Source organism: Callithrix jacchus, chromosome 20 (genome assembly GCF_049354715.1).
Source record: "Callithrix jacchus isolate 240 chromosome 20, calJac240_pri, whole genome shotgun sequence".
NCBI lineage: Eukaryota > Metazoa > Chordata > Mammalia > Primates > Cebidae > Callithrix > Callithrix jacchus.
The window spans coordinates 44183355-44211345 of NC_133521.1; the positions used below are offsets into that span (position 1 = coordinate 44183355).

Below are 27991 nucleotides of genomic sequence, written 5' to 3' on the forward strand. Positions count from 1 at the left end.
TTTACAAAATGTTTTTATCCTGGCTATTGTTCCAAACATGATTTAAGTAATACTAAAAAAAGAGAAAAACTCACTTATGCATAATGACAAATATTAGAAAAGATGCCCCGGAAATCCCGGTGGTGCTTCAGTGAAGTGGCGGGACGATTCTTGCCGGCCCGCACCGCTGGCTCTGAGTCCTCCTGCAGCACAGAGGGAGCCCTATGCGAACGTGAGTTTCAACACACTGCAGGACTGGACGTGCCAAACACGCCGAAGAACAGGTCTCAGGGGTGCTTATTCCATCACCCATCACTTCTGTTACATTACCCAGAAACAACTAGGAACTACTTACATCACCGAGACTTGACTTCACATGGAAACCAAGTGTGAAAAAACCACACAGATGTCAATACAGGCTCCTGGAACACCAGCACCTGTGTCACAGCCCTGCCGCTCACCTGAGGGGGTGGAGTCTCGGTAAGAAGACGCCTGGGGTCCGCAGCCAGGTGTGTCCCATATTTTCCTGAGCAGCGTGGTGGGACTGCAGGGAGGAGCGATGAAAGGTGAAAGCCAGGGGTTTGGGCTTCCTCCTGAAGCCGAGAATGCTTTTCCAGAAGCTAGAACCAAGCTGTTCTATGCACTTCATCCTTTTTAGTATTAATCGAAGCAAGGACTGTCCCCACAGGCCTCCCTGGAAGGACAGGACAGTGAAAGGTGTGCAGGCTGACATGTGTGGGGGATTTTATTTTAGGCGCTTACTCTTTAGTTTTTCTTAGACAATGTTCCACAAATAGAAAAATGAGGAACTCTCAGATGATCTGTGTATCAGTACACCTGAATTACTCTGGCTAAAGTGACAGAAAACCCAAGCAGTCTGGCTTCCCTGACTGGTAGAAGGCCGCCGTCTGAAGGTGGGGTGGGCATCGGGCATGACTGGACACAGGAGTCCCGGTGGTGGAGTCGGAGCCCAGCTTCTCCCTCCCTGGTCTGGTGGGTCCCTTCCCAAGTCCTGTCTGTCCTGGCTTGCTCCTGTCTGCAGGAGCTGTTCCTACTGCTGGCGGGGCAGGGAGTGGACAAGGTGGGGCTGACTCACTTGCCCTTCTCCTGGAGATGCTACTCTAATGGCAGCAGATCCACGGGGAAAAAGTAAACAAAAAAACCAAATGAAAATCTTTCAATGAAAGACGTATTCTTAAATAAAAAAGAGACAGAAAAGATGAGTAGTTCAGTGTAACCAGGTGACTCCTCTGAACTGGGGACTGAGTCAGCCTCTGACACTGAGCCGAATGCCCAGTGACAAACGTGACCAGCCGAGCGGGCAGGGGCGGGCCAAGGACGCAGCAGGCCCAGGTGGCGCCGTCAGACTCTCCTTCTCCCTCACTACTCATGACAACTTGGAAAGGAAACCGGTGTTTAATGAGCAAATCTGAGGCTGCATTCTCTTTCCAAAGTCTCCACAGAATCTTCATGGTAAAACCAATGAGAAAATGCCCTTAAAATGCCCTTTCAATGAGAAGACCAAGTGTCCTGAGAACATTTTCTTTTAAGTGCACGCAAGGGCTGCCCTCTTGAGGCATAATAAGTTGCTTAAAATAACATTCAGTAAAACCCTCTGGCTAAAAACTCAATTTCCAAAGCATATACATTAAAAAAAGAATCTCCACTTAAATGCTTATTTTGACTTGTTGCCCAGGACCAACTGCAAAAAGCCTTCTGTGGAGAAAGGACCGTTCAGCTAAACTCCAGCTGGTGTTTCAGAAACAGACCTGGAGGAACAAAACCCAGAAAACATGAGGCACTGGGCAAACGTGATGTGGGCTGGGATGAAGCCTGGCCTCCCAGAGCCAGTCTCTCCACAGCACAAAGCTGCTCCCGTGCAGACAGCTGGCTGAGGGCCTGGCGTGTGTGTCCGCAGAGGGAGGAATGTGGCTCGGGAAGTGACCAGGGAGGTTGGCTCCCCAAAGTGTGGCCTGAGAACGGAGCTGAGCTGCAGCAAGTGCTTTTTACCCAGGGGCGGAGCTCCTTGGGCTCCTGCGATGTGAATGGAGCTCTCCCTGCAGGGCTGCCAGCTCAGGAGCCTGGAGCCCAGGGGCGCCCTTCTGTGCCAGCATGAGGTCCCTGCTATGGCCTCTAGGACGCCGGTTTTGTCCATCTTCTGTTGAGGCCACCCTGCAAACCCAACATCACCTTCACACTTCCCACACCTGCTTCGCTGCTCACTCAGTCCCTGGCCCATCTGCTGTCCCTCCAGAGAAATACAAACTGGCTTGAGGCCTCCATGAACAGGGGGCTGCAGCCTTCTGCGCACTGTGAGATGCACTGCGGGCTGGCTTTCCCACTCACAGGAGGTCCTGGGATTCACTGAGACCCGAGCAGCTCACACAGAGGCTCCGTCACGTCTTGCCACACAGGCCTCTTGAGTGCCACGGGAACCGGAGTGGCAAATGACGGGGGTGGCAAACTTGCAGTGGGCTCTGTGGCTTTCCATGAGGTCATTTGTCCCTCTGCTGCCTGGCCAGTGCCACCCTCAAAGTGTCAGTGCCCAGGCGCAGGCCCTGCAAGCAGGAGACGGCCTGCTGGGCTGCGGCTGAGTCCTGGTAATGGAGGAAGGCCCTGTGCCGCCGGCCCTCCCACGTGAGCTGCAGGGGCACGGAACCGAGTTCCCGCAGAGCTCTCTTCAGATCGCTCACACGGGCATCCCGGGGGAGGTTCCCAACATAAACATCGGCTGCAAGCAGGGCACCCTCCCCTGGTGGGGAGCCACAGGCTGCCTCCATGGAATTGGCTTCTGGCCTGGGTGTGTCCTGGGGCCTTCTGCCAGCACTCGGGGGCACCGTCTGCTGCCGGCCTGGTTCCGGAGGGTGCCGGTGCTCACCCTGGAGGGTGACATCCTTCCCAGCCTGCTGCTCTTGGGCACGGAGGCTCCTCAGTATTGGGATTTTCTCCATCATCTCCCGGCTGATCTGGAAAGTAAAGCAGTTGCAGGTGTTCTCAGGGACAGAATCACAGGGGCGCCCGCCACGCACATCCGTCCCTCTGACTGTTCTCAGGGACAGACTCACAGGGGCGCCCGCCACGCACATCCGTCCCTCTGACTGTTCTCAGGGACAGACTCACAGAGGCACCCGCCACGCACATCTGTCCCTCTGTTCTCAGGGACAGACTCACAGAGGTGCCCGCCACGCACATCCGTCCCTCTGACTGCCGGCTGTGCTGCACACACGACCTATGCAGGATGGTCTATCTCAGCCCCAGGGACATGGGACTCTCCCCATCCCACCCACTGTCTCACAGACCATGCCACCATTCTGTAGCTCTGCCCACACCCCCGCCCCAGGCTTAAGGAAAATCAGCACTCATGAGGGCTCCCCAGAGCATCTGCCCACATGCTACAGAGGTTGCAGGATTGAGCCTCCATTTTTTTCCAGGCCCAGAAGCAGAAAAGTGAAGCTGGGGCTCTCCGCTCAGGCCTCCTACCCAGAAGAGGTGCCTAAGGTTGCTATTATTGGGATTACAGGGCCACAAAAGGCAACTCCCCTAATGGCCCCCTCCCCCGGAATAACATGGACTGCCCCTTACCTGTGCCTTTGGGTGGGATGAGGCCTTTAAGAGGGCTACAAGGGTCTCCTCTGCACTGGAAGAATGTGGCTTAAGGGTCAACCCTTCAATGCAGAGCCAAAAAAGCAGAAACAAGGCACATCTGAAACACAGCTTTGAAAACACTCCCTAGCGATGGGTCATCCAGCTATGAAATCAGCAATACTACGCAAAGCTTAAGTCGTATGGGACTTGTAGACAAAGGACATCGTTGGCTTTATCTAGGTTTTTCTAATCAATCAGTGACTGCAGCGGCCCCCTTGGAACAGACTGAACTGGCTGGATACAGCCTAAACCATGGAGACCTGAAGGCTTTGTCCTGGTGGGACAGTTTGCACTGGGAGCTGCCTATGGTCAGGACACGTTGGGTGACACCTGGACAAACATGCCCTGTGCAGAAAACAAACAGACACTGTGTAGTCCTTCTGGACAATTCTCATTCTTTAGAGATGCTTTTTGTCTTTCTTTTGGGCACCAAGCTTTCACATGAGCATAGTCACCAAGAGGCGAGCTGTGGTCACCTGCAGGCCTCCAACAGAGGCGAGTCTGTCCCAGCACAGGGCAGCGCGAGTCAGAGAACTGCAAACCGTTCTCCAAGACGAAATCGTCCAGCTAGGATCAATGTTCTCATTACACTCAGAATAACATGCAATTTACAGCAAGGGTTCTTTTCCTTGTCAGGGTGAGAGAGGAACCTTTGCGAGGAGCTGGGGTTCCCTCCCAAGAATGACTCACCTACAATTTTCTGTACGATTTCCCAGGGTCAATAAGGACGATTCATGTTCCTCCATACTACAGGAGGTGCAGAGGCCCCAAGTTAAGCATCAATACTAAGAGCAGCCAAGTGCGTTCCTGCAAACCTAAAGGCTCTCAGTCCTCTGCAATCGCGAACCTGGCTGTCTCCCAATGCTGGGTGGAAAGCAACCTCCCCCTCTTAGTCCTCTGCAATCGCGAACCTGGCTGTCTCCCAGTGCTGGGTGGAAAGCAACCTCCCCCTCTCAGTCCTCTGCAATCGCGAACCTGGCTGTCTCCCAGTGCTGGGTGGAAAGCAACCTCCCCCTCTCAGTCCTCTGCAATCGCGAACCTGGCTGTCTCCCAGTGCTGGGTGGAAAGCAACCTCCCCCTCTCAGTCCTCTGCAATCGCGAACCTGGCTGTCTCCCAGTGCTGGGTGGAAAGCAACCTCCCCCTCTCAGTCCTCTGCAATCGCGAACCTGGCTGTCTCCCATTGCTGGGTGGAAAGCAACCTCCCCTTCCTATTAAAGCCTTTGCTTTGGTGAGAGTCTTCTGTGGCAGGATGCCACTGCTCCCTGGCACTGCTGCATCAGAAGCCTTGGCAGGTGGCAGGCCCATGGCCTTATTTTGGTCTTGAACAGCAAACAGACTCTTAGCTGTCATAGCAAGGCTCCACAAAGGAAGACTTCCTCCCACATTCCCCACTGTTTGGACACAAAGGAGAACAGCACACGTCTATGCCATGAGCACAGCAACGACATGCCTTCCCGGTCCAGGGGCATTTCTCTTCCACTGGGCCCTCCACCATCCTGACCTGACTCAAGGAGCAGCAGCACACAAGCTCTGGGGCCCACGGAATCTCAAAGGCGACCTGAGTCCAACCAACCCCACCTCTACTCCACCGTCTCAGAAACTTCAGACTTCTGTGTTCGAGACATTTGAAAACAGATATAAACTGGTCATCATTTGATTTTGAAGGATTTTTTAAATTACCAGATTTAGTATTGAGAACAGACGATAAAATTTAAAGCTGCCATTACAATGAGAGAAAGGTCGGCCACGCATTTATCTGGAGGAACTAAAGCTACTTGGCTCTGAGCACAGCGCCAAGATCCTCGAGGCGAGGGTATCCCGTGGGGTGGAGGTGAGATGAGGGCCACGGTGAGGGGTAGGGGTTTGGGGGCAGGCGGCACCCTCCAGGTGAACACTGCTCTTCTGACGGGGTCCATCAGGAGCTGCCCCAGCCCCGCCACCTGCCCCCTGAGTTACCTCCCCTCCCATCTGTGTCCTGTAGCACCTCATTCTTGGTTGAGGCTTCACACTTGGGGCTTTGCAGCAGAAATCTGTTTTGAAGCATGCCATGGGAAAACAAAGATGTCCTTCCACATGCATCGCAGAGAGCTCTTGTATTCTGCCAGCAAGTGTACAATCCACTGAAGAATAATGAAAACATTTTAACCACACATGCTGAGCTAAGTGGACAACCATGGCACTGACACACTGGCATCCACAGGGGGGTCTTTAGAATGGAAATGTGAAGCGTGTTCCACTGAAGTAAAAGCACTTTACTCATCAGCAGTGTTTTGGGTAAAGGATGACCAGGCTTCGAATGGGCTCCCTCCTGCACAAGCTCTAATAAAACCATCTTCATGGCTGTGGGGCGGCTTTACCACTCTGCCAGCTGCTGGCCATGTGTGCATTCTGTTGAACGGCCAGCCCAGTCCCACAGCTGACAGAAAGCCTCCTGTGTGCCACGGGGCGGCTGGACAGCCATGGTCACATGAGTCCACGGCACTGCTACTGTGTTTCCTGCTGGCAATGAGGAACGGTTGTTATATTCTGTCAATTTGCCATGTGAAGTGAAACACTTTGCTTCTTAATCAAACGTGAGGAAACATTTTGCCCTTCTATAACTAATCCTATTCTTAAAAAATCAACTCTAAGTTAAAAAACCTGTCCCTTCATATTCAAATATGAATCCGAAATCTGACTTTCAAGATTTCTGACTGAGAGTCAGAAATCTGATCAAGAAGCCGAAACTTGAGCTCCAATCTTAAGGCAACTACATGCTACTTTTACCATTTTGGATAAACTGCTTGTCTGACTCTTGCATTACTTGACGTGAACATAAGGAAACTGGAAGGATGATCTTTGAATCCCCCTCACAGGGTCTTACTGTGTCACCCAGGGCAGAGCACAGTTCATAGCTCATTGCAGCCTCCAATGCCCAGCTCCAAGCAATCCTTCCGCCTTCACCTCCCAGGCAGCTGACACGGCAGGTAGGCACTCACCACCACACCCAGCTAAGTTCCGTATTTTCAGTAGAGACGGGGTCTTGCAATGTTTCTCAGATGGTCTTGAACTCCTGGCCTCCAGTGATCCTCCCACCGTGGTCTCCCAAAGTGCTGGGATTACAGGCATGAGCCGTGCTGGCAAAGATGAGCACACATCACAAGTATTTCTAACACTCTTGCAATGTTTCTCAGATGGTCTTGAACTCCTGGCCTCCAGTGATCCTCCCACCGTGGTCTCCCAAAGTGCTGGGATTACAGGCATGAGCCGTGCTGGCAAAGATGAACACACATCACAAGTATTTCTAACACTAAGTCCAACCACCGCAAATAAAGAGTTCTCTTGCCTGAGACTAAATTTGATTGTTCACTGATGAAAATGCTTTAAGACACTTCCAAATGGCCACCGTGAGGTAAGCATACAGAGTAGGCATGCTCAGGAGAGTGCAGGGAGGGCCGAGGGACTTTGCTGCCTTCCGTAAATATAAACGCCAGGCAGGCCCCAAAGTCTCTGCTCGATCTCTAAGGGCAAAGAGTCTTCAATCCAGCTCATGGAAACCCTTTTGCACACAGCCGATCCAAGGTGTCAGTTGGCATATTATTAAAAAAAAAAAAAAAGGCTCAATAGGGTCACCTCTTCACAATCACGCTTCTCCTGGGACTGCTGAGGGACAGCAGGGGCAAAGCCTGGATCTCCCAGCGAGGGAAGGGGTCTGACCACAGGCAGCACCGATTCAACGGTGCCCCAGCATTGGGAAGGGACAGTACAACTTGCATGGAAGTTACTATTTAGTAAAAAACATTTCTGTGTTCTGGCACACAGGATCACCTTAAAACCGATGTTGTGAAACGCCAGCTTCCCTCTGCATGCCGTGGCTCCTGCCTGGGTCACTAAAAGGTCCCTGGGAGTGGCATGCCTCCCTCCACCTGCTCCAGAGTCCTGCGTGGGACCAGCAGCTCTGGTCTCACTTCCACGCTTGGGCTGTCAGCCCTTGGAGAAGAGCAGCCATGCGGTTCACGTCACACACACATGCCTGGGCTTTCCATGATGGCTATTCCAGTGTTACCTACACACACGTGTGTGAGTTTTAAGAACTGGCGCGTATTTAACTATTTTGGTTTCTGAATTCTCGTTTCTACTAACTGAGCACACTGGAACAGAAACACGTACCTAACTACTGTGTGGCTGGGTTCAAATGCACCCAGACACAATGTCTTACCTTGGAAGATGTTTAACAAATTTACTATTGCTTTTCCTAGATGTTGTTGATTATAAAATTAGTACATGCTTGTTGTGGGAAAAAAAGTAGAAACATTTGAAATCCTATCTCCCAGAGACAACTACTGTTAATATTCTGCTATATTTCCTCCCGTCTTTTCTCTCTGCCTTTACCACACGGAGCAGAATATGAAATTCCACATCCAGCATGTATAATATCAATTGTGCCTTTTCTCCTTTATACCACATGCATGTTCTCACGCCACTCGATATTCTTTAAAAGGCTGTATGCACTGAAATGGGCTCCCCCACCTCCATTTTAAGGCCTGCATGTCTTCTATAGAAATTCAGTAAATCCTTATCTGAATTTCCACAGATTTCTTTAGGACCGATTCCTAGAAGGTAAATTATCGGGCCAAATATAGTAACTCTTTTTCAATGAAAGTGTCTCTCAGCACTCTAAACTTACTGGCCCAGCTGTGAGTAGGGGTTGGTTCACAGTTAGCTACGTTATTTCCAGAGAACAATTTTTTTTTTTTTTAATGGGATCTGAAATTGTGCTTTGCTGTCCCAGGACTGCTGCTCATAGAGAGCATTTTGCGCCTCTTCCCAAATCCTTTCTCTTGAGGTGTCTATAGATCACGCACCCTACCGTGGCCGTCTGAGGACCGCCCTCCCCAGAAGGCTATGTGAGGGAAAAGTGGGCCAAGCTTTGAAAGCACAAAATCGTTTCCTTGAGTATAAACATGAGACTGGCCCTAGGAGAATCGTTTCCTTCATTAAGGAGCCATGAGTTGACCCGAGAAAGTCAGACATGCAGACCTCGGTCTACGGTGTCCTGGCCATCCCTGTGGTAATCAGCCATGTGCTGATGGGAGCTCCCATGAGGAACACAGGACCGGGGAGAAGACGTGCGTGACTGACAGTCCTTCTACTGGGCAAAGGCCAAAAGCTCCTCTGGTTTGTGGCTGTGATGATGGTGACCACAGGCTTGTGGACCCCCGAGTCGCTCCTCCTGAGCCCTCAGTCTCCCAGGCAGGCTGGCCTCTCCTACGGTGCAGCTGAGGCTCTGGAGTCTGTAGCCATGTCCTACTGTTCCTCTCTACCTCCAAGGTATTCTTAACATACATCTTGCCCATGCCCCGCCTCAGGCCAGCTCTCCGGAAACACTACAGCGGTGTGGCGGGTCTCCCTGTCCAGGTGCAGCAGCTGTAGCACCCCCATCTCCCCAGAGGCTCCACCTGCTGGTGCTGTCAGGTGCTCACTTGGGTCCAGCAGGTGGCCACAGGTCTCAACAGGAAGTTCTGTTCTTCTGTTGTCAGTAACTCACAGGACACCACTCAGCCCTGGGAACTGGCTGGGTCTCTGCGTTTCACTCCCTGCACGGGCAGACTGGTCAGCGGCTGGGGCTGCTCAACACTAACGAGTCAGGGACTTCAGCCATTTTCGGTTTGCTACTGCACAGAGCGAAGGCAGCCAAATGGCTCTCAGCCCACTGTAGATCACCTGACACACGGCTGTCACAGGGAGGGATGTTGTATGATCTCCTGGAGACCCCGCAGATCAGAGACCACCTGAGCCGGATGAACTGCCCAGAGGTTCAGGACCATGTTCCAACTTCAGGTCCAGGTCTCTGGTATCACTTCCGGCCTGGCACAGTTCCTTGTAGCTGAAGGCTCAGGGAGTCCTGGGTTTTCAGGGTACAGTGACCGGTGGTTGGGGCAGAAACCTTGAGTTTCATGGATCTGTGGGTGAGACGATCACCCCCAGAGACAGAAGGGCCAGAGGACAGAGCAGACAATGTACCTTCTAGAAAGGAGGAGTAAAAGCAGCACCTCCTGTGGAATGTCTCTGTGCCTCTCTCTTCCTGACAGAAAGTTTCTGAGGGTGCAGGGTACTGGAATGCACTTTCAGCCCTTTACCCAACCATACCAGGCTTCCTTTGCTGAAGAGGAGACGGAGGAGGAAGAACAATGTCTGCTCGTGGGGTGCGGGTGGTCTCTGCAAAGCACCTACACAGTCACAGGCGGTATGGAGCAGCCACGGGGCTGGAGAGCCGGGTCAGTGCCTCTCTCCTTGTCTTCCACCAAAGGTAGAAAGGGCATACCAGGGCATCATGTGACAAGCACGGCCACAGAAGACAAGTGCAGGACCCCAGCTTGGCTCGGTGAGCTACCCAGAAGGTCCGTTCTAAGGATCTGCCAACAGCACAGAGAAAGAAACGCGCATGGTGTCCAGGAAGACGCCTCAACTTTATTAACAACCTGCCTCACATTTGTGACCGTAATGACGACTGTGGCCATGCTCCCAAGCACCGTGCTGGGCATTTTACATGCACTGCCTGGCACCCTCCCTAGGAGTTAGTGCTGACCGTGTCCCATTTCAAGGACAAACGAGGGGCTTTGAGGCTGTGCTGGAGGTTACAGACAGAGCTACCAAGTGGGAAACTCTTGACTGCTAAACTCAGCAATACACTCGCTGGCCTCCTGGTCTCCCTTCTTTAAAATCATGAGACACAGGCTGAGAAGAGCCCCCGCTGATGTCGACGGTGAGTCGAGGAGATGCGCCGTTACAGTGACCGCACTCAAACCATCCGTGTGTATTAGACCGGTCTGTAAGAGGGGGCAGGATGTCACTATTGGAAAGGTGGAACAAAGGCCAGGGAATCAGCAGCTGAACTATTTTTGTGTATTGAAAATGAGTAAAGAAAAGGCATGGTTTCCACTTCCCTCCATCCTCCATCGAGAGACCTAAAGTGTCTGTATCCCAGATATTCCAGTAAGACACCCAAGAGGCAAATTATGGGATCCTAAAACCTATAAGCCTATTATCACTATCGTGTCATGAGAGTATACCAGATACTTGCCAAAAAGTCCATTTGAAACAATATTATAACCGAGCACTGAACTGTCCCCCTTCTTTACCCAAAATCCTTACTGGAATTTAGGGATTCTTTTTTCTACCAACAAATGTTGATAAAGACTCACTTTGGCTGCATGGCTAGCAAGAGTAAAACAGAAACGCAGGGGGTTGGAGAAAGTGCCTGAGTTCCTCTGACCCTGCCAAGGGATTACCAGGTGGTAAAACTGAGAACAAGGCCCTGAATGAAAGCTGGCTTTTTAAAAGTTTGAGTTTCTTGCTGAGGCCTCATAAACAGTGAACGTTTTCCTGAAAGAGGGTCTTGACAAACAGCGAGGCCCCCAATGCCCTTCCCCCGCCCCTCCTGCCCCACAGAGCGCTGACCCTGGTTGAGGAAACTGGCTGAGTTTGGTATGCTTTCCTGTAAGAGGATTATATTCATCTAATGAGTCCAATGACTTCATTTGTTGCTACTTTTCTATTTTTCTTATTAAAATCTTCAGAACGTAAGCAGGCTGTTCCTGTCTCTCTTCCAGGAGAGGCTGTCCAGGCTCCCCCTATCATGGCTCCAATGAGTCCCTTCCATGAAGGGCTGGCCTGGAGGGACTGCCAGAAGCCTCACTGTGGCCACTGCCCTGTGCCATCTTCCCAGCATCCCTGTTCTCAGCTCTGAGTCGCCGCCGCCCTCATGCTCTAGCTAGTGCACTGGCTTCCACTTACAAGGAAGCTACGGATCAAGTTTCACAGGTGAACCCAAGCTTTAAGAAAGACATTTCCAGGAAGGGTGGTGACCACTTTCTCCCCAGTGCTCCGGGGACACTTGGAGAGCTGCCCATCCACTTCTGGGTCACAAAGGCTGCTCCCCTCTGCTTTTATCCGAGGCCACGTGAGAAGGAGTACATGCCTCAGGAGGCCCCAACAGTGCCTGCCCAGGACACCTGCAGGGAAAGGCCCCGCTGGCCTGTGGCAAACATAGCAAGTATCTGATATTCATCCTTAGAGGTGGATGTTGTTGATTTTCCAAGCCCAAAGGAAGGAAACTCTCAAACGCTGAATGATTTGGGTTTAAAGAATGGGAGACGTTAACAAATATGCTTATTTGACCAATAGTTTTGTCCACATGAAGCACAAAGGTCTTCTCGGTAGTTCTGGCTGCTTGCCAGGTGACTGTCATCACCTACAGGCTGGCTGGCAGCATGTGCCACTACCTCATCTGGAGATAGAAACCACACATGCGTCAAATGTCCAAAGGCCTGGCACTGCCTTCTGCTCAGGCTAGTTCTGCTTGAAGATGCAGACTTTCAGTAAAAAAAAGAATCTGGATTCAAAAATGGAAGGCCAATGAGATACAGCCAGGCAGAGCTTGCTGCAACTGGGATGGCAGAAAACAACATTAAAAATGAAAACCGGGTAGCAAATAAAGCTTCAAGGCATTCGCCCTCCTAGCCCACGTGGCCATTTCTGCCATCAACAGACGCAGACTTTAAACCCAGCTGCTTTTTAGAATCCCAGAGATCTGTAAGCAGATTCTTAGGCCTGGGCCTGGAGACTGTCATTCAGGAGCCAAATTGTGGAAAAGCTTCTTGGGTAATTGTAACGTACAGCCATGCTGGGACTGCCAACAGCTCCTGTGCCAGACAGGAACACTTAAGAGAGGGGGAGCCGCTAAGCTACAGGCCAGAGCTGGCCACTGCCGTGACTCACCTTGGACCAGGTGATTCCCATTGGCTTTGGGCGCTCGCAGCCTGTGGCGATGACTCTGGTTGGAGTGAGGATGTAGTCGACAGTGATGTCATGCTCCTCAAGGAGCTCTTCAGGGATGTCCACAACCTGGGGGAACGGGGGTGGGATAGAGGGGCCGCTGGGATACCACTGTGGGACAGAGGAGCAAGCGGGAGCGCCTCTGCGGGATAAAGGGGCTGATGGGAGCGCCTCTGCGGGATAAAGGGGCTGATGGGAGTGCCTCTGCGGGATAAAGGGGCTGATGGGAGAGCCTCTGCGGGACAGTGGGCCAGCGGGAGCGCCTCTGGGGGATAAAGGGGCTGATGGGAGCACCACTGCAGTCATGCACACTACACTGCTCGGTAGGAATGTGAGGCTGGCTACAGAAGCAGCCCCAAATCCAATCTGTGGCTAAGGCTTAGCCAGTGCACCACTAGCAAGTCCAGCCCCAGTTGGTCCACACCACTAGTGACAGGGCAAGGTTCAATAGCAGACGGTCTTTTTCCCCACCCCCTCCCTCAGAAGAGAGTGGCAGTGGCTCTGCTCAGCCCCCTCATAGGAGCACCTGGCAGTCGTGGACGATGGTGACCACTGGCGTCTCCTTGCTGACGGCGCCCATGGACACCATCATGGCATATTCCAGATCGGCGTAGCCTTCTCCCTTCCCGATTCTCCAGCCTAAGAGACAACCGAGAATCAGTATCGCTGTGTGGTCCGGGGCGTCACTGAGAAGCAGGTTTTCCATCAGGTCCAGCAGAAGGAGAAACAATCTCCCCGGCCAATCTATAGGAATTTCCACAGGAATGCCCACAGGCAGCCCACACTGAAGACGGACTTTTGGGCACTGAACAGGAGAACACACGGCAAACGTACGATGGTGAAACACAACGTGAACACCGACGCTTTTAAGCACGTCGCAAAGGGAAATGCGTAAGCCTTCTGTCAAACGTATCTAAAACAATGAAAAGAACAGTTTTCAAAAAGACTAAAAACAAACTCCTACTAAAAGGAAAATACGTTTAATCAGCTTAGCTTGGAGGGAAAATCGCTACTCTGAAGTCGGGACTGTGTGACGGCACAGCCTTGCTTCTGAAAAAGCACTGACAGCAGCCACTGGACACCTGCTCCCGAGGGACGGCTGAGGCAGCAGCAAAGCCGCTTTGAAAATCTGTCATTAGTGGCACAACAAAAGGATTATCTGAGCCTAAAAGGGTAGCTGAGATGAAACCGAGGTTTAACAGTCTCTCCAGCCAAATCAGCTATTCAGAGACAAAAATGCAGGAAGACAGGGAACGTCAAATGCCTTCTGGCCCCACAGACAATCGGCAATTCCTCTTATCAGAAGCCTGAGGCACTTCAGAAACTGAGGCCTGTGTGACCCACCACCAGCGTCACCCCCAGAGCGCCCGCATTACCGCTGCTGTGTCTAAGACTTGCATCTGGTCCTGTTACTCTGACAATCACAACCTTCGGCTGTGCATGCAAAGGAACAAGGGAAGAAAATTCAACAGAAAAATAGCAAAGGATATGAACGGTTCACAGCAAATGACAGGCAGATAAGCAGCAAACATGAGGAATGCTTGACTGGCTCCTAATGAACTGCAAATCAAGGGCGAAGGACACTCCTTACTGCTCACTAGCAGACCGCTCAGTCAGAGCCGGACCATTCCAGCCAGGAACAAGGAAGCGGGGAGAGAGGCCGGGCACTACCCCTGCGGGCCCAAAGTGAGCGGCCCTTCTGGTGGCAACATCAAGGCTGACAATCTACCCTTCAGCTCAGTAATTTCCCTGAGGAAGGGGCCCATGGATAGCCTCGGAGGCACACCTAGACCATCCCACAGGACATACTTCACTCTAGCATCATCTGCAAGGAAAACGACCAAAGCAAAATCTGGAAATAACTCATAACCTGTGCATCCATCAGCCAGAGTGGGCTCAGTCACTGAGGTGCAGTCACATAAGAACACCTTGCCACTGATCAACACGGGATGGGGAGGCCAGCCTGCTGCACTGACAGGGAATGGGCTCTGAGACACATTCTCCAGCAAGGCATGGAGCTCTGTGTGTGCACTGTCCCTTCTGTAAATGTAGAAAAGGGATGTATATAAATCTATACCTATAAACTACAGGCCAGGCACAATGGCTCATGCCTATAATCCTAGCACTTTGGAAGGCCAAGGCAGGTGGATCACTTGAGGTCAGGAGTTCAAGAACAGTGTGGCCAACATGGTGAAACCCTGTCTCTACTAACAATACAAAAATTAGCTGGGCATGGTGGCACATGCCTACAGTCCTAGCTACTTGGGAGGCCGAGGCAAAAGAATCGCTTGAACCCAAGAGGCGGAGGTTGCAGTGAACCGAAATCATGTCACTGCACTCCAGCCTGGGTAACAGGAGCAAAACTCCATCTCTCACACACACACACACACACACACACACACACACACACACACACGACAGGGGTTCCCAACTCCCGGGCCACAGACCAGTTCCAGTCCACAGCCTGTGAGGAACCAGGCAGCACAGCACGAGGTGAGGAGTGGGTGAGCGAAGCTTCCTCTGTATCCACAGCGGCTCCCCATCACTATCATTACTGTCTGCCCTCTGCTTCCTGTCCGATCAGCCGTGGCATTAGGTTCTCGTAGGAGTGCAAACCCTTGTATGAACTATGTGTGCCAGGGATTTAGGTCGCATGCTCCTTATGAGAATCTAATGCCTGATGATCTGTCACTGTCTCTTGTCACTCTGAGATGGGACCGTCTAATTGTAGGAAAACAAGCTCAGGGCTCCCACTGATTGCATATTATGAGTTGTACAATTGTTTCATTATATATTCCAATGTAAGAATAACAGAACTAAAGTACACAACAAATGTGATCTTCTTCAATTATCCTGAAAGCATCCCCTCCCTGGTCCATGAAAAAATTGTCTTCCATGAAACCAGTCCCTGGTGCCAAAAAGCTCGGGACAACTGCTATAAGGTATCTGTGTCTCGGCAAAAGAAACCATCATCAGAGTGAGCAGACAACCTAAAGAATGGGAGAAATCTTTGCAACCTGTCTGACAAAGGTCTAATATCCAGAGTCTATGAAAAACTGAAACAAATTTACAAGAAAAAACCCCAAACAACCCCATTAAGAAGTGGGCAAAGGGCAGGAACAGAGACTCCTTGAACTAGGACGTCTGTGCAGCCGACAAACATGAAGAAAGGTCATGTTAACATCACTGGTCATCAGAGAAATGCAAACCAAAACTACAATGAGGCAGCGCCTCATGCCAGCCAGAATGGCGATTATTAAAAAGTCAAGAAACAATCGAAGCTGGGGAGGCTGTGGAGAGGCAGGAATGCTTTTACACTGTTAGTGGGAATGTAAATTAATTTGAACATTATGGAAGACAGTGTGGCGATTTCTAGAGCACCTAGAACCAGAAATACCATTTAACCCAGCAATCCCATTACTGAGAATATACTCAAAGGAATAGAAATCATTCTACCATCAAGACACATACCATGTATGTTCACTGCAGCACTACCCACAATAGCAAGGACATAGAATCAACCCAAATGCCCATCAATGACAGACTGGATACAGAAACTGTGGTACATACACACCATGGAATACAATGCAGCCATAAAAAGGAATGAGATCGTGTCCTTTGCAGGGACATGGATGGAGCTGGAAGCCATCATCCTCAGCAAACGAACACAGGAACAGAAAACCAAACACTGCATGTTCCGACTCATAAGCGGGAGCCGAAAAATGAGAACATATGGCCACAGGGAGTGAAACAACACATACTGGGCCTGTCAGGGCAGGGGCAGGGAGAGGGGGAACACCAGGAAAAATAGCTAATGCACGCTGGGCTTAATACTTAGGTGATGGGTTGACAGGTGCAGCAAACCACCATGGAACATGTTTAACAAACCTGTCCTTCCTGCACACGTATCTCGGAACCTAAAAAAAGGTATCTGTATCTCACATGCAGGCCACCATGTACGACATCTATGCTAGCAGCTCCTGACGGGGCAGCTGGGGAAGCAACAGGGAAGATGTACGGTGGAGCTCTCTGTGCTGCTGAATTTCCTAAGCAGATGCACGGCGACCTTACCACTTTACACAGGGGGTTATCTGAATGATGACACTTAGGAAACACTGCTTCCTTCTGTATACATCCGTGAACCTGATGCTCCTTTTAAAGAGGAGACCTTTGCTGATATCCCACCGCCAAGAGCCCAAATCCCACCGTCTGGCCTCGAGGCTAAGAAAGGGCCACAACCTAGTAAAGAGCCTGCTGCCCGAGGACCCTTCAGCCCCCTCTGCCTGGACAGTGGCCACCATGCAGAAGCCAGCCCTGAGGCCCGTCCCAGACATGTCCCCTCCCAGCTGGCAGGTCCCTACTCAGACTCCTCCTCCCACTCCCATGAGTTCCCACTTGTGTCCAGCACTGAGCATGTCATGTCCTGTCCTGGTCTAGTTCTTGTGTCTGCCTCGCCCACACACTGTGCACTGAGGTGCCTGCCTGGCATACAGCAGGTGCACCAGAACAGTGTGCTCCCGAGTCCCAAGCCCTGCTCACACAGATGAAGCACTGGAAACTGGGAATGCGCTGAAAACAGAATAAAGAACAGCGTACCCACAACGGCTCCAGTGGCAGCTGGAAAAAGAGGGCGCCCTGCAGGTGGAGACAGTGAGGGGTGGCGCAGTGACCCTGCTTTCTTGGCAAGGGCCCCCTGGCCTTGTGGACCGAGAGCACCTGTGTCACACGCAGCATGGCAAAGCACGAGGCCCTGGAAGAAGTCTCAGGGACACACCATGTCGTTCAGGGTCTGCAGCTTTGTAATAAAAGCAAAGCTTAGAACATACTGTTTTTCATTTAGCTGGAGTCCCTCCAAAACCAACTATTTACTGACATACTGAAAAGAAATTCAGTTCCAGCTCCAGCTTTTAAGAACAGAGAGAAAATGTGTCACTATCTGAAGAGAGAGTGATCTCACTTTGTTTTTCCTGCTAAGCAAAGTGAAAATGCTGTACACATGTTGGGCTGGGGCCAGGAGTGGGTGGGCTGAGCCAATTCTTCACTATTGAAAGGTGCAGTGGCTTTGGGACCAGGTAAGCGAATTCAGAAAGCAGAAATCATCAGCGACTTTTTAAAGACAAACAGCCTAACACAGAGAGCCTGGCACGCAGCCACCTTCAGGCACAGCTGTCACACCCGAATTTCCATTTGCTCATCTCACCTTTTTCCGAAACGGCCACGGATCCCACCACAACTAAATCCACAAGGACTCTGGAGTCCAAGCCTACGGGGACGCTGTAGTTCCTCACACCCTGCAAAAGAGATGGGTTTGAACACTTGACTCCGGCTGCTTCCCCATTTTACAATTCGTGATCAAAGTGCCTTCAGGGTTTGAGTTAGCCTCTTGGACAGAACCAAAGCAGCACACTCAGCACTGGGGATGTGGCGTTTCAGGAGAAGCCAAATTCTAGAAACCACTTCAGGGCATAGCTCCCCCAGTCTCTTTCCCAGAAAAGTGGCCAAGGGGAACTGACAGCACAAATTCATAGGCTGCCTATTCCATAACATTTATCAAATCGTTTATCCCCATAAGGCAGAAGAGCACAGTGGTGAGAACACAGTGGTGGGTGGGGTCCCAGGGAACTGGGTTCTAGAGCCTCTGAGCCACAGGACTCCAGCGGGCCGGAGCTCTCTGAACTTCAGTTTCTTCACCTGTAAGACAGGGACACCGCCCTCTGCCTCGTGGGACCAGTGGTGGACTTAAATAATGAAATGTATGCATTTGGCACGTAAGACACGGTCAGTAAACGCTGTATGACATATTTATTCACTACAAACCCTGAAGGTCACTATCTTTATGTACAATACACTCGCTTCTAAGAGATATCCTCAAAGTGTATCACTTTACACTAACGCGGGCCTGCCTTTGAAGAACAGGGAAGCTGAATGTGCTCATGATTCTCATAACATGGTTTACATAAATCTCAAGAAAAAGCCACTTCCGGTCATCATCTGGTGGTAGCTGATCATTCGATGTGGCGTCGGGCCCTGCCTGCCAGTGAGAGCTATGACAAGTTCCACATGGGTTAGTGCGGGCTTGGGGTCTCCCGACAGTCACAGAAGGGGGCTTAGTCCAGAACACCCTACACTGCAAGAAACCCTGTGTTCTCATCTCACAGGGGCCGCAGCGGATGGGCATCGACCACATGCAAAGAACAGACGGTTTGCGTTTGTGAGTGCTGACCATCACCTGTCTCATTCTACCACCTGCATTTTTCCTTTGCTCCCCCCACCCCCCTCTCTCTCTATATATATATACACACATACATACATACATACTTTATTGTATGTATTTTATAAGCCATATCGAATTCTATTTTTGGAATAAGCAGAGTGCTAGTAAGTAAACAATCAAACATTCCAGTTTTAGATATTAGGCTTAAGTGGCAAATCCCATAAAAAGAGTATCTTGCGTTGCCTTTTTTTAATTCTCAGTAGATCAGGCATTACATGACTTGCGGTTTACCTTAGTGTTCCTAAAAAAGTCCCCAACCCGACTTCCTTACCTGTAAAATCCATGACAAATTTTATTAGATGCCCGCTAATGCACACTTGGCTTTACTAAACCGTGAGGCATTCATGAAAATCTGAAACAAACATTTCTCAGCAATGACTCAGTTAGAACTGCTGAGGCAATTTCCAGTGGAGCACATTTGAGAAATTCCACCCTGTCTCCCAGTGGCTCTGGTGGCATCTGATGCACAGACTGGGAATAGGAAAAAGCCACATGATCCTAAGCCCTGCAGGTTAACACTGGGGCACGCCAGAGCTAGAGCACCTGTCTTCCCTTCTCTTACAATAAGGAATTCATAACTTGCCAATTTCGTGCAAAACACAAAGAGTTACAGAAATAGAATCCATTTACTCACATTTTTCTACTTGGCTCCATTAATCACAGAATTCTTGAATACTTTAATCTGCTATTTTGGCTCTGTTAAAAATGAATTCCAACTGTGTGATGCTATTTTATGCTATCCTAACTGGCCAGAAGGCTTCACAGGGTAGAGTTCTCTCCCAGGTGGGGCCGGTGTTTCTAGCACTTACCTGAGAGGTGGCACATTTTCTCAAGACGTCTTTCGTTGCCCCAGGGGGCGGTGTGATCTTATTAAACAACCCCGTTCTCAGTCGCGGTGTTGGAACCAACAATGTTTTTTTGTTCTTTTAAAGAAAAGACAATCAATACATTACAAAATTAAATTTTGCATAGGACTTTCTCATATGTTTTTACCACTTCAGGAAAAGACACAAATTATTATTATCCGCTTTTGTTTTTTTGTTTTTTTTTGGTGTGTGCCAAGGAAATGACTTATTTGAAAACCTAACTAACTAATGTGTGGGGTGGATTTTTCTTACAATTGCCACTTGGCACCTCCTTACTATGAAGAGGGGAGGGTTTACTGAACTCACTATGAAGAGGGGAGGGTTTACTGAACTCACCAGGAAGAGGGGAGGGTTTACTGAACTCACTATGAAGAGGGGAGGGTTTACTGAACTCACCAGGAAGAGGGGAGGGTTTACTGAACTCACTATGAAGAGGGGAGGGTTTACTGAACTCACTATGAACAGGGGAGGGTTTACTGAACTCACTATGAAGACGGGAGGGTTTACTGAACTCACCAGGAAGAGGGGAGGGTTTACTGAACTCACTATGAAGACGGGAGGGTTTACTGAACTCACCAGGAAGAGGGGAGGGTTTACTGAACTCACTATGAAGAGGGGAGGGTTTACTGAACTCACTATGAACAGGGGAGGGTTTACTGAACTCACTATGAAGAGGGGAGGGTTTACTGAACTCACCAGGAAGAGGGGAGGGTTTACTGAACTCACTATGAAGACGGGAGGGTTTACTGAACTCACTATGAAGAGGGGAGGGTTTACTGAACTCACTATGAAGAGGGGAGGGTTTACTGAACTCACTATGAACAGGGGAGGGTTTACTGAACTCACTATGAAGAGGGGAGGGTTTACTGAACTCACTATGAAGAGGGGAGGGTTTACTGAACTCACTATGAAGAGGGGAGGGTTTACTGAACTCACTATGAACAGGGGAGGGTTTACTGAACTCACTATGAAGAGGGGAGGGTTTACTGAACTCACTATGAACAGGGGAGGGTTTACTGAACTCACTATGAAGACGGGAGGGTTTACTGAACTCACTATGAAGAGGGGAGGGTTTACTGAACTCACTATGAACAGGGGAGGGTTTACTGAACTCACTATGAAGAGGGGAGGGTTTACTGAACTCACTATGAACAGGGGAGGGTTTACTGAACTCACTATGAAGACGGGAGGGTTTACTGAACTCACCAGGAAGAGGGGAGGGTTTACTGAACTCACTATGAAGAGGGGAGGGTTTACTGAACTCACTATGAAGAGGGGAGGGTTTACTGAACTCACCAGGAAGAGGGGAGGGTTTACTGAACTCACTATGAAGAGGGGAGGGTTTACTGAACTCACCAGGAAGAGGGGAGGGTTTACTGAACTCACTATGAAGATGGGAGGGTTTACTGAACTCACTATGAAGAGGGGAGGGTTTACTGAACTCACTATGAAGAGGGGAGGGTTTACTGAACTCACCAGGAAGAGGGGAGGGTTTACTGAACTCACTATGAAGAGGGGAGGGTTTACTGAACTCACCAGGAAGAGGGGAGGGTTTACTGAACTCACTATGAAGATGGGAGGGTTTACTGAACTCACCAGGAAGAGGGGAGGGTTTACTGAACTCACTATGAAGAGGGGAGGGTTTACTGAACTCACCAGGAAGAGGGGAGGGTTTACTGAACTCACTATGAAGATGGGAGGGTTTACTGAACTCACCAGGAAGAGGGGAGGGTTTACTGAACTCACTATGAAGAGGGGAGGGTTTACTGAACTCACCAGGAAGAGGGGAGGGTTTACTGAACTCACTATGAAGAGGGGAGGGTTTACTGAACTCACTATGAAGAGGGGAGGGTTTACTGAACTCACTATGAAGAGGGGAGGGTTTACTGAACTCACTATGAAGAGGGGAGGGTTTACTGAACTCACTATGAAGAGGGGAGGGTTTACTGAACTCACTATGAAGAGAGGAGGGTTTACTGAACTCACTATGAAGAGGGGAGGGTTTACTGAACTTGCTAAATTGACTTCACCTGCCATTCAAAACAGTTACCGGTAAAAACGGACAACAGAAATCCAAACTTAGGTCAGTTCTGACAAAATCCCAACCTCGACTTTCCCGTGCCCCCTCTGCTGTCAGCACCAAGCGCTACACCATGACAACAACGCTGTGATCGGAAACTGCGCCGTGTAACTACCTTACTCAAACATTTCTATCTAGTGGACTGTTCTGTACATCACAAAGGGATCAGTAATCATGATCATCAATACACCGACACATGCCAGCAGCCCTTTACTTCTACTCAGTTCTTACATGCCCACTGTAAGAACCTCTACAACAGGGCTCCTCAAAGTGAAGGCCCTGGGCCAGTGCATCAGCACTCCTGGCACCTGTTGGCAAAGAATCAGCCCCTCTGGGGGTGGGGGAACTTTGATGAGCCTTCCAGTGATTCTGATGCACACGGAGGTTTGAAAACCACTGGCTGGGATGTGTCTGTAGATTATGCAGGGGAAGCCACAAGGCGATCATAAGATCTGAGACATCTTTCAAGTAGAGTAGTGTATTTTAGTTTTTGAGCAGGAGATAACTCAAGACCAATAAAAGACCTGTAACACCTATGTGGCCTATTTCAACAAAGGCTTCTCAACCACGAGAGCAAAGCCCTTCAACACAGCCAGCTGTAACTGCCTCGCTGCTTTTCTGAGTGGTGGAGGTGTGGCTCCCCTCATTGGCAGAGTTGGGGTCCTGTGCACCACATGATGGGGATCACTCCCTCTTTTCTAGAATCTGCTCATCCCCTGGCTCCGTGGATCTCAGCCTTTACTGTGCACTAGAAACACCAGCAAGCTTTAAGAATTAGGGAGGTCTAGACCTAACTCTAGCGGCTGACTGAAACCTGGAATGGCCAACAGTCTTCAAAATCCTTGAGTGACACCAGTGTGGCCAGGGCTAGCAAGTGTCACCTAAGCCAGTGGTCCACAAGCCTGAGTGCTTTGAGCATACCCAGAGAACTCATTCAACAGTCAGATGCCACTCTAGAGACTGACTCACAGGTCTGGGGTTGAGCCTGGGAAGCTGTGCATGCTCCCAGCACTGGCAGCTGTGCCTGTCACCTCAGGTGTGGCCTGAGGCTGTGTATGTCACCACTGCCTGCCCAAATACAGCTGGGGCTCAGTGACGTGGATTTTTACCTGTGTCCCAGCTGATTCTTAAGTCTTCAAGTTTCCAAAGAAAACTGAGGACTCTGTAAGCACCAGAAAGCAGGGACCACATATGCGATGGTGTCTTCACACTCCATCCCTGTGTCCAGCATGCATCCCCGGAGATGGCTGTTATTTATTCAGCCTGAATAAACGACGGACTGAAGCAACAGGGAGGAGCTCAGGGCTGCATTCCACTCCCAGGCTGCCTTGGCTAAGGCTGACCTCCACACGGTGAAGGGTTCTGATTTTTGCTCTGAGGGGCTGACAGCTGAGAACACCCTGAACTTCACACCTGCAAGGACTGGCTCTGGAATCAGATAGCTGGGTCAGAATCCTAGCTGCACCAAGACTGGCATGCGGTAACCTGAGGTGGAGCCTCTCTGCCTCTGGTCTCAAGCGTCATAGAGGAGCAGAGATGGCTCCCACGGGACTACTGGAGAACTAAGCCAAATAATACAGGGAAACGTTTCGACAGAACTGTGCCTCGAGAGCAGTGACTGCCGACTGCTGTCCTTCCTTGCTACTGCCATTACTACTTCCAGCTTAGTAAAATGATTCACTGGGAAAACAAGGCTGACAGGAAGCTATCCTTCTGCAAGAGCCTGCATGGAAGTCTCTTTGGGCTGAACCGCAATCAGTATACAAAATGACCTCCCACACGAGCTCAGACCCAGGGCAGGACCCTCCTCTCAGCCCTGGCAAGAATACACCCTGCCATTCACCTTACCATAAAGTGTGGAAAGTGCCCCTCTAACCGGGGCTTCTCAGGAGTTTGACTTGACAACATGATTGGGAGAACGGAGTCGGCACACAACACGTGGCAGCGTAAGACAGAACGACAATGATCCTGCCACATCAACCACAGTACTGCAGCGCACAGTATCAGCTGTGATTAGCTTCAGCAAAGTCACATCAACCACAGTACTGCAGCGCACAGTATCAGCTGTGATTAGCTTCAGCAAAGCCACATCAACCATGACATTAAATTAATGGGCTCATTCGAATGTTACTGACTTTATAGTTTTGTCTGCCTTTAATGTATATGCTTATTTTGGCTTATTTATAATGTAGGTGCATAAAAGCCACCTACATTAAAACCTACACCAAGTTTTATGTTTCTCAAATTATATGACAGCAAACTAATTTAAATCAACCCTGGGGGTTGTGTTTTTCCTTGAAAGGGGCCTACATATTTCAAGCTGAGAAACAGTCCTCTAATATAAATATTTTGAGGACACATCAGACTTCCTAATCGTGATTTGTTTCAAAGAATTATAATATTACGACTGCGGCAAAAAGAACTAAATATGTGTCATCTTCCTCTTCTGATGAAGCACATCAAAACCGAGAATGCTTCGACGCCATCGTTTTTTTGTTTGCTTAGGAAGTGAAAATAGTAACAATTTATTCTAAGAGCATGCCTGAGTTTGAGAAGAAATCTCTCAGTTCTTAACCATGGTCTTTAGAGCATCAGAACATGACAAGTGACTCTGTCATCCAGAAGCAAATGACTGTGTGTTCAGCAAGCTTGCTGGCATGCTCATTTCAAACGGTAAAGCGGTGCCGTCTATTTTAGCTCCAGCTCCTCAATTCTGGAACACCACAGGCTCTGCCTGGATTCCCTCTCCTGTGCCGATGCCTGGATGCCATTGTTTTCAAAAGCCTTTATCTCCGAATTTAGAAACATTCAGGGCTCCTGATTGACTAAATGCTAAACAGTTGAACTGTTTCTGGAAAAACCACCACCAAGGGCACTTTCCGTACTGGAGGAGGTCAGAAGCACCGACTTTCCAAACCCGAGACAGACGTGTGCACTGAGCAGCTACCTGGAAACGGCGCCCCCTGGCGTCCAGGAGTTGGCTCCGCTCACTGAAGTGCAATTACCTGCAGCGCCAGCAGCCGAACGCCTTCTAGTGGTTTATCAGGGTCCACTTTAACTTCCTGAGTTCTGGCAAAAACGTCTAGGTCTTTGATGTTTTGGCAAGCCAGGTAAGACCCCTAGTTAGGCAAACAGACAGAGATGCACTTACTTCAAGAACGAAGAAGCGAGCGTTTTTCTGGGGAGCGTCAGGATTTACTTTTACGGTCCCGGCCGTTTTGAATGCGGGCAAGCGCAGGAGCTGCTGGGCAGCATGAGAAGCCCCCTGTTTTCAATGCAATCACCTGTTACTCAGAGGAAAACAGCCCTCAGGTCAACCGCCGCCCAGGGAGCTCCGCCCAGAATCTCGCCCAGACAGGCACTGAGTCACCCAAAGGAAGCTCTAAGGAAGTAGTCGGGGGAGAAAGGGATTTGATAAAGTAGCCCAGCCCCAATTCAGTTTCCACTGGAATAAAACATGCATTCCAAAAAGAATACAGATCATGAGTACAAAACGGGATGATCTGTCACGAAATGAACACAGCTGTGTAACCACCACCCAAATCAAGCAATAGCATGACCTGGAAGCCCCACCTCCCTCCTGTTGGATTCATTTTTAAAGATTTCTACATGTTCTCTACATCCTTCATCTTTGTAAAGCTACGTTTCCCTCTCTGGGGTAAGAAGCATTAAAACAAAACACAGTAACAACAAAAACCATACAAAAAAAGCAGTTTTTCAAAGGTACTGGACAGTCTTGGAACCACCTCAGCTGAGGACCAGAAAAGGTGGAGCCTGCTGTGGAGAAGCCAGGCTTGGGGAGAGACAATCCAGACAAGATGGGCTGAAGAAAGCAAACAGCTGAGTCCTTCAGGCCAGAGAGAGCTTTTTTGAAAAGCGTTTTCTTTTTGCCTTGGAAAACCGGCATGGCAAAGATCATGAACTGTTGCACTGCCTCTTTCAAGTAACCTTTTTTTTTTTTTACTGTCAACACTCTTAGGAACAGCCATCTTTGGTTGTCTTATATTTTGATCAGCTGGGAAACTGAGGCCCAGCCTCGTCAGGCTGGCAAGGCATCCATTTCTTTCCGACCGCGCTGGCATCTGGGCTTTCCTTTCAGTACCCTTCACTCCCTAACGCTCTTAGCAGAGCCAGTGTTTTGAAGAGCCTCATAGCAACAGCATGCTTCCAGGCAGGATAGGGATTTTACTTTGTATCAAACACAGAACAGCAAGTAGCCCCACTTCACCCAGAAACAGCCAAACCGCAGGCTCAGAGAGGGAAGAGGCCCCAGGTGAAGGGTAAATGACGGCTCTAAATGCTAAGGACGCCCTTGCCAAATGGTTTTGATTTCACACCACTACTCACTGCTCACCACATTCTGTTCCATGAAGCACTGTAATCATTTTATTAGTGTCACTCATTTAGGAAGACCTTGTTTTCCTTTACATACTCCAGGAATGTGTCCGTACCTTAAAGTTGGGAATCCTGTGGTGAACAGGTCGGGGAAAGTCAGCTAAATTCTGTGATTCCATGTAGTCCCAAATGTGTTCGCGAATGTCCTGTTTGGAGACACCTATTAAAACAAAAGATTCCCACTTATTAACACACAAAGGAATTCCACAGCACATGCGGAGAGCCCCTCCCGGTACACACTCAGCCCCCTACACCAGAGTTCAGAACTACGCCAGACCAGATTGAGGTCGTTCGGTCTCTACATCAAAAAATGTAGTAAGTGTTGGGTGTGTGTGTGTGTGTTTCTTTGAGACGGAGTTTCACTCTTGCTGCCAAGGCTGGAGTGCAATGGCACAATCTCGGCTCACTGCAACCTCCACTTCCCAGGTTCAAGCGATTCTCCTGCCTCAGCCTCCTGAGTAGCTGGGATTACAGGCACGTGCCACCACATACTCAGGAGAAATTATTGAAGTTCAGGGAAAATTAAACATAGCCCTACTATTTAATCCAGTTATAGTAATCTTGTAGCAGTAGGGAGAACAATATAACCCACGCCTTGTACCAAGCCCTCCTAGAGTTCTGCCGATGTAGAGCAACTGTCCTCTCAGTCTTGATGTAACTACGATTCCTCTATATTTGTCATAAGTCAGGTAAGCTGCCTCAAACTGAAGTAATCTATAAGCCAGCGATTATTTTGGATGACTGACTACAATCCCTTTATTAGTGTGGACCTAACAATCAGATGGCCACGTTGGCCTCATCTATTGTCATTCCTCACTCTGAACCCAAAAAGTGGCTCAAGGACTGCTCTTCCGTGGCCCCAGTATACCTGACCTGCCTACCTCTCCCTCGAGGCCCTGTACCTCCTCTGCTCCCCTTCAGGTCTAGCCTAGATTCGGCCTCCCCCCAGGAATCCCTCACTGTGTGCTCAGTCTCAGGCAGATGACCCTCCTTTAGGAATGGAAAGAGGGCCCCTGCCATTTGGGTTCTTCTTCAAACAGAAACAACGACATTGGAACAGTCACTACAAAGTTACCACATGAGCTCCTTCCACTAACAGCCCAGGGGGCCTGGAATACACCCTGCACAGTGTTACACAGAAATATAACACTGTGGCCCCTGCTCTGGAGTCAATTAATCCCACAACCCTGACTTCCCCTAAAAAAGCAATGGGCTAACTGGCAGGCGGAGCGGGCAGGGCAAAATAAAAGGGCAGGGCCTTTCCTTTGGAGAGTTCCAAAATCGTGAGGAATAATTACAATAATGAAAGGTGACATTTACCAACGTGTGAAATGCCTGAACCCTATTCTGTAATTGTCTGTTTGCTCCCCCAGCAGGCGGTGGGCCCTGTTGGGTCACCGTGGGTCTCATTCACTCCTCAGTCTCCAGCTCCAGCTCCGTCCTGGCACAGAGCAGGCTTCCCCAGTGGTCACTGTGACCGTGCCAGCATATCGATCGCCCTCTGTATATGGACTGCGTGCAAGCTGCTCACCCTGCAGCTCCGCAGTTAAAAGACCCTGGCGCACCTGGTGTACCATCCTCCAGGCAATCCTGCGAGCAATCACCCGGCGCTTTTCCCACGAGAGTGACCTCCCCCACGTGCGCGGCAAGTGTCCCTTCCACCTCGTCCTCCCGTTATCTTCGTTTCTCCCGACAGCCTTCTCGGGATCCCGGGTCCGAGAGAGCCGCTGGTTCGACCGAACCCAGCACAGATCCCCTCCGACCCCCTGGGTCGCCTCCGGTGATTCCGCCCCATGCTCTGCCAGTCCCGGTGGCCCTGCCTCGACCCTCACCGGTCCCGGCCATCCCTCCCCACCCCGCGCCGCCCAGCGCCCCGCAGCACCCCTCACCCGTCCTCGGCAACATGGCTACGCCGTCTCCGCGCGACGCCTCCG

General features: G+C 50.1%; 1 protein-coding gene across 5 annotated transcripts; it reads right to left on the reverse strand.

Moving 5' to 3' along the window:
• On the reverse strand, positions 1-27990 carry MTHFSD (methenyltetrahydrofolate synthetase domain containing). Of its 5 annotated transcripts, none has more exons than XM_008986329.5 (8): positions 27947-27990; positions 26114-26217; positions 24668-24781; positions 19526-19639; positions 17643-17733; positions 12969-13081; positions 12386-12511; positions 1-2945 (listed from the first exon to the last, which is right to left on the reverse strand). In XM_008986329.5, the coding sequence occupies exons 1-8, from the start codon at positions 27960-27962 to the stop codon at positions 2475-2477; spliced, it is 1149 nt and encodes a 382-aa protein (XP_008984577.2). In that variant the 5' UTR covers positions 27963-27990; the 3' UTR covers positions 1-2474. The 5 variants fall into 5 exon arrangements, with proteins under 5 accessions (XP_008984577.2, XP_017822477.2, XP_035138468.1 ...); XM_017966988.4 differs by lacking the exon at positions 24668-24781 and adding an exon at positions 24814-24927; XM_035282577.3 differs by having other exon boundaries at positions 27623-27990.
• Position 27991: the final 1 nt, after the last annotated feature.

Coding starts and splice junctions, on each gene's coding strand:
- MTHFSD (XM_017966987.4), bottom strand. CDS start 27,634: ATGGTACACCAGGTGCGCCAGGGTCTTTTAACTGCGGAGCTGCAGG. Junction 26,218..27,588: donor TTTAACTGCGGAGCTGCAGG/GTGAGCAGCTTG, acceptor TTGTTTTAATAG/GTGTCTCCAAACAGGACATT. Junction 19,640..24,667: donor TTCGGCTGCTGGCGCTGCAG/GTAATTGCACTT, acceptor TTTCTTTAAAAG/AACAAAAAAACATTGTTGGT.